Source organism: Arachis ipaensis, chromosome B1, assembly GCF_059453495.1.
Source record: "Arachis ipaensis isolate K30076 ecotype BB chromosome B1, ASM5945349v1, whole genome shotgun sequence".
Lineage (NCBI taxonomy): Eukaryota > Viridiplantae > Streptophyta > Magnoliopsida > Fabales > Fabaceae > Arachis > Arachis ipaensis.
Window position 1 is genome coordinate 132,914,538 of NC_142436.1, and position 6,698 is coordinate 132,921,235.

Below are 6,698 nucleotides of genomic sequence, written 5' to 3' on the forward strand. Positions count from 1 at the left end.
GTTGGATATTTATTTATTTATATTTTTATTTAATTTATGCGCAAAAAATAATATTTTATTTTATTTAATATCTAATAAATTTAGACTATAATTTTCAAAAATTTTCTTTAACATGGTTGAATTGAAATATTTTTATTGTATAATTGATAATTTTAATTTTTGTAATAATTGTCAGCAGTGTCTTATTAAGTTTCGTCTTCATCAAGTAATATTTATAGTCTTTAATTTATCATCTCACAAATTTAGTATATATACCAAGGTTCGGAAAACCGGACCGGTCATCAAACCGCTCTAGTTACTGGTTTATTAGTTTATTGGTCTAACCAATTCAACCGGTGGTTCAACCGAAAAAATTGTTTCAGAATAAAATAATAAATAAATTATATATAAACATCATAAAACATAATTATAGTCTAATATAAATCTTAAATATCTTCTAAATTTAAAACATTATATGAAATGTCAACCAAATCCATATGATCTTATCAAAATACAAAATTAAATGGTGAAAAGAGCAATGGTGCAAACAGCAATACAACTAGAAATAATCATTAATCACTCCTAAATTAATTCAAGAGTTCTTTGCATAGACTTTAATTGCTCCTGTTGCCTAGCAAACAGTAATTGTATCACTCACAGGTTGAATGAAATGCCCGAAGTTGTGTTTCCCTACATAACATCGTTGAACATTAGTGGTCTACAATTCTAATATCACAATGAAGTAAGATGCAGGTAAAGAAGTTGCATCATGAAGCGAAGGTGTAAATCAGCATGTAAAGTGACTATTATACAGAAGCAATTATGAATACTACATTCAGAAAATTTTATTGAAATAACAGAGTAAAGGTAGAGTGTATATATAAAAGAAATGTTTAGTAGTGCATATTCTAATCAAGACAACACAATTAATCATCCAGAAACCTGCATTGTTGTTTAGGCTAAGATCATAGCTCTCAAATTAGTAGTCAAGAACTATAGGAAATAGAACCTTATAACTCAGGCAGGTATGCAGGAGATGGAAGACATTCAAAATAAAAGAGAACTCCAGCATAGTAGTGTTCTTAGTTCTTACCACCATCACCTGTATCAATCAGAGAAGTGGTTAATGGAAATACAAAACAATCAAAATAATGCATGCTTTTTTTCTCAAGGTGTGATAGAATCTTATGGCATGGGAGAGGCATTCACCAATTATCTTATGTTCGTGGGGAGTCATGATTCTCTGATCATAGACCTGTGTATAGCATATTCTCAGCAGAAGTTGATCAAAGAAGCTATAATGGCCAAAACATTTCAGCAAAAACCAGCCTTCAGCATTCCAAAACCAGCAAAACTAGCAACTACAAAACACTAAAATCTGCCTACACCATTAAGCATTTAGCACATTATGAAACATTCCAAAACACTAATTCTTCACCCAGCAAAATCAGCAACTACAAAACAAAGCCGTTAGCAAATTTGAACAAAAAAATTAGGAGCCATCAGCAACTAGTAAACCAGAGTAACAAACTAACAGAGCCATCAGTAAACTAACAGAGCAATCGAGCCATTGAGCAATTAGAAAATAGTCAAACTAAAACAGAGTAACAAATTAACAGAGAGAACAAGCCATCAGTAAAGAAGAAGACCGAAGAAGAAGACCAAAAATTGAAAACAGTCACACTAAAAATGGAACAAAAATTGAAGAAGAAGATCGAAGAAGAAGACCAAAAAACAACAATTTCAGAACTTAAAAGTTCAAATCAAGAAGAAGACCGAATAATCAGTGAAGATGAAAACGAGAAGCCACTAACCTGGATTCCGTGCCGAGAAGCATGTGAAGATGAAGACGACGTGCCGCGCTACTGGGTTCGGGACACGGGGGAGAGGAAGAAGCAGCGGCGCTGACGACCTGGGGACGGCGGCGGCGCTCTGAACCTGGGAACGGCGGCAGTGATGAAGGGCTAGGGTTTCCCTTGGTAGCGATGAAGGACGATTCACGAATAATTGGGGAAGAAGGGGGGGGGTTGGCTCACGAAGACTTGGGCCTGCTTCAGTTTTTTTATTTTTAAATTAACAAAACGACGTCGCTTTATCCGAACCGGCCGGTTACCGGTTCGACCCAACCGACCGGTTCTCGGCTGGTTCGACGATTTTTTAAGTTTTTCTTTCAACGGTTTTAGGAGGAGGACCGGACTGTTTACATCGCTGGTTTTCGGTTGAACCGGTTCGACCGACCGGTCCGATCCGATTTTCAGAACCTTGATATATACGGATAATAATTAAGTTCGCCTAACGTGTAACTTAAAAAAAAAAAAACAGATAACGATGTTAATATATTAAATAGATAAATATTTATTTATTTTTAAAATTCTAATTTTCTTTTATTTATTTTAAAAGCGTTGGATATTTTATATTTAATTTATACTGTAAATTAATAATATTTTATTTATTTAATACACAATAAATTTAGACAACAAAAAAAATTATATGTGTACCCGATATATTTGACCATTTACACCTATATTAAATCGTATTAACACAAAATCAAAGAAAGAAGTAAAATTTTTCTTTTGTAGAAAAAGAATTTAACAATGAATATTTTTAAAATAAATACAAATAAGAATTAAGAATTACGTCAAAAAATTAAGTATTTTTTAAAAATAATTTTTTAAATCAATAAACATTTTAAAAATTAAGAATTACTAAAAAAGTTCTTATAGTTTATTTTACATTATTTTATTAATAAAAAATAAAAAAATAAAAAAACATGATAGCTAATAAAAAAAATAATTGACCGAAAATATTTATCATATTTTATATATCATGATGTCATTACTTATACATGTATATGTAGTTATGTGGTAAATTATTTCAATGTAAATGACAATAGCATAGTCATTTAAATAAAATTAGACACTCATATTACATACGATATCAGAAAAAATAAATTAAAAAATTTTTAAATAGACAACAATATGGAATAAAAAATATTATTTTTTGTGACAAAATTTGATCTACATATAACATATCTATTTAGATTTGGCTGTATAGTAGTATGTCAACCTAACGGATTAGATTGGGACTAGAATGAGGAATATAAAATCTAACATAAAATATCAACGATGAACATTAAAACATGTTTTCTTTAAAATTCTAACTCAAATCTAATAGTAAAGAGAATCGAATTAAAAAAACGAAAAATAAGAAAGCAATTTGGAGGCATTGAAGAAAGAGATGGTTATTAGTTATATTATTCTATAAATATTACTTAGAAGTGTCTTAAAATTAAAATACTTATTTAACAATTTAAAATTTTTTATTTTTAAAATATTTATAAATGTTAAAATCTCATCTTTTTTATAAATTTTTAAATTTAATTATTGATAGATGAATCCTAAATATAAAAATAATTTTATATATATATATATATATATATATATATATATATATATATATATATCCAATTATATATTGTTAAAACAATAAAAATAATAATTATTTATTTATATTTACTACTTGAATAGTCATAAAAAAAAGCTAATTTATCTTTCTACTTTTTTATTATTTGTAAAAAAATGAAAACTTTTTTATATTCAGATCTATATATATATTTTGATCTAACACTTTTAAAAGATGAAGATAAAGATAAATATCTATGATATTTAAGTATAATTTATCTTTTATAAATAATTAACATATATTTTATTTTATATTTACTTTTTTTTATCAAAATAATATTATAACCATTAATTTTTGAATTATTTACTTTTTAATAAGATAGATATATGTTTATTGTGTACTTTTATAATTTAGTATTTTAAAGATCTTTAATGTTTAAGTGATTTTATTTTCAAAACAATTAATGATATAAATAAGATCACGATAATATTAAAATAATGAAAAATACTTAATTAAAAAATTGAAAGATAAATAATATATTAAAAAAGAAACAAAATTAATTTTATAAAAACAATAAAAAGTGGCTGCTACTTGTGAGGTCGCTAGTTATAATAATCATGCTACGCATATATTAAAAATTAACTATCAATTAAATCAATTTTAAAATATAAAATATACATTAAAAATAAATTATATACATAATATATATATTTATATACAAATATATCTTATTAATATATATATATATATATATATATATATATATATATATATATCATTTTTATTATTATAATTGAGAAAGGTTAATTTGGTCTAAGATTCCAATTCAATTAGTTTAGAGTTTATGCAGTGTTGTGAACCAAGTAAAAGGAAACAAGAATAATAGCTAAACCAATAATGTCCTTATGGGATATATATATGGACCAACTTCATGACCACCTGCCCAATATTCCACCAGCAAAAAGCATACTTGAAGTATAGCCATATCTAATAAATAACAAGATGTGTTATATATATCTGCTTTCAATTCAAAAACAAAGTTTAAATTAAATCTTCAAGTCGATCTCGCAATTCGTTTAGTTTAAGAAGTGAATGAAACAAAATACTAAAACAGAAACTGAAATAATCAATACATAATTAACGAGCAAATATTATTTTAGATAAGTATTTGACCAACAAAAATTTATATTTATATTTATTTGAATTCAGCGTGGTAGAATCTCATAATAAGAAAGAAAGATAATGATCTTTTTAATTTTAATTTTTTACATGTAAATTATATGTAAATTTCAATTTAGTCTTTTTTAAAATTTTATTTTAATTTTATTTTATTGTGTAAATATTTTTGACTCTCTTCTAATATTTTATCTAGCTCTATCTCTCTTTAAATTTACACATATAAATCAATACAATTTATATTTATATTTATCAAAATTTATATATATAAATTAATAAAATTTATTTATTAAAAATAATTTAATATTTATACTAATTAAATATTAGTCAAAATTGATAAAAATGTTGGTCCAAAAGTTTCTGTAAACAATAACAGTAGAAGAACTTGTGACTTAAAAAAACCTGCGCCGTCTCGTCCACTATGATGAATAACCTAGGGGCATTAAAATCTACCAATTAAGAAAACCTAGGGCATAAAATCCCTAGCTAAATAGCACCAGAGCATATGAACGAATCATATCATCATGATCTTCATATTGTACTAATGAATTGATCAAGTGATTAAAAAGAACCTAATTCTAATTAATCTCTTTTTGTATTGCACGCGCCTTAATCAAAAGCGAAAAATGCATGCATATACATGTGGCGGATTTATTAACCATGTTGTTTCACCATCATATTAGGCTAGCTGAACATTGAAGAAGAAAATTAAAGGTACTTCCTTCCTAATAATATGCTCTCTTAGCTTCAATTATAGTAGTGCTTTTTTAAGTTATATATAATACGAGTATAATTATATGATGATCGTATAATAATGATACGCATCGAGTATTTAACTAGACTAATAAGAATCACAATTATTGATTGTATGTTTGGATCTCATCATATAGCTAGCTAGCTAGGAGCAATGGCCGCCAATCGAATCATGCTTTAATACAAAAAGTTGTGTGTTACATATATATTAGTACTTTTTTTTCCTTCCAGATTTTGGCATGCGTCGTGGTTCATGCTTAGAAACCTTCTTTTTTTACACTACGGCGACCCTAGTTGTCTAACATATGCACAATGTAAATAAAGTGTGATATAGATATATAATATAATGTGATGGGATACGATATCATATGATACCTAGTGGTTAACTATGCGTTGCAGCATTATAATCATGATCATAATCTGCATGAGAGAAAGTACCGAAAAATAATGATAATTGTAAATAATGTGAATAATAAAAAAAAAAAGATAAAATTAAAATTAATAATTATATTATTAATTAATTATTTAATTTTAAATTTTAAAATTTAAAAAATTAGAATTAATATTCAAACACATTCACATTACGTATAGTTATTCCTAATCTTATCATAATTTCTAATACACGTTCTCGTCGTCATTGTTCTTTGATCCTACCTCGCACCGCTGCACCTTCCGCCGGTCGTATCGACGCCGCTGCAACCTCCCGCCAACACCACCGAAACCTTTTCCCTAACCCATCACCCTTATTAGTGCGAACTCTCTCCTCATATGCATATGGAGTTAATGTCTATCATCTTCTTCCGGTCGTGGCAGCCACGATAAGATTGCCGGTGAGGAGCATTTTTGACAGAGGGATGTGGCTCCATCCGACCTCCCACTCCCAGCCCCTATCACCCTTTCGTCTTGTAATTTGTATTTCTCTGGAGCTGTGAGGCGGCGATTGAGATCCGAGGTTAAAAGTAACTGTTGTTGGGGATTGTAGAGTGTGTGATCGGAATTCGTTCTTGGTTCTACTGTCGTTGTTAGGGATGTTGTCCATGACTCGTTAAAATTCATCGTTTAGTCATTGCATCATTTTTAACACGGTCTTTCAGTGAAGCTACTTCAATGACCAGTTTAGGATGGTCATTTTAGTAGGTATGCGGATATTTATTTTAATTCTTATGTGGGTGATTATTTTGATTGGATTGCGTTTAGTTATATATAATTAAAAAATGTTGGATATTCAATTCATTAGGTATGTGAATGATTATTTTTATCCTTAAGTGGATGATTATCTTTACTAGAGGTGAGCGATGCCAGTGACAATGTGTGGCAAACTAAGCAGCGACGGCAAGGAGGAGCCCGACAGCGCCATTTGTTTCCGACCTGGAGTAGAGCGACGCTGA

The 6,698-nt window shown here is 28.3% G+C and overlaps 1 protein-coding gene across 1 annotated transcript; it reads right to left on the bottom strand.

Annotated features, from left to right (window-relative positions):
- Positions 1–400: 400 nt before the first annotated feature.
- LOC110272212 (uncharacterized) lies at positions 401–6,349 on the bottom strand. Its single transcript, XM_088503042.1, has 6 exons — positions 6,182–6,349; positions 5,965–6,070; positions 1,794–2,010; positions 1,189–1,274; positions 989–1,081; positions 401–669 (listed from the first exon to the last, which is right to left on the bottom strand). The coding sequence occupies exons 1-5, from the start codon at positions 6,347–6,349 to the stop codon at positions 1,062–1,064; spliced, it is 597 nt and encodes a 198-aa protein (XP_088359168.1). The 3' UTR covers positions 401–669; positions 989–1,061.
- Positions 6,350–6,698: the final 349 nt, after the last annotated feature.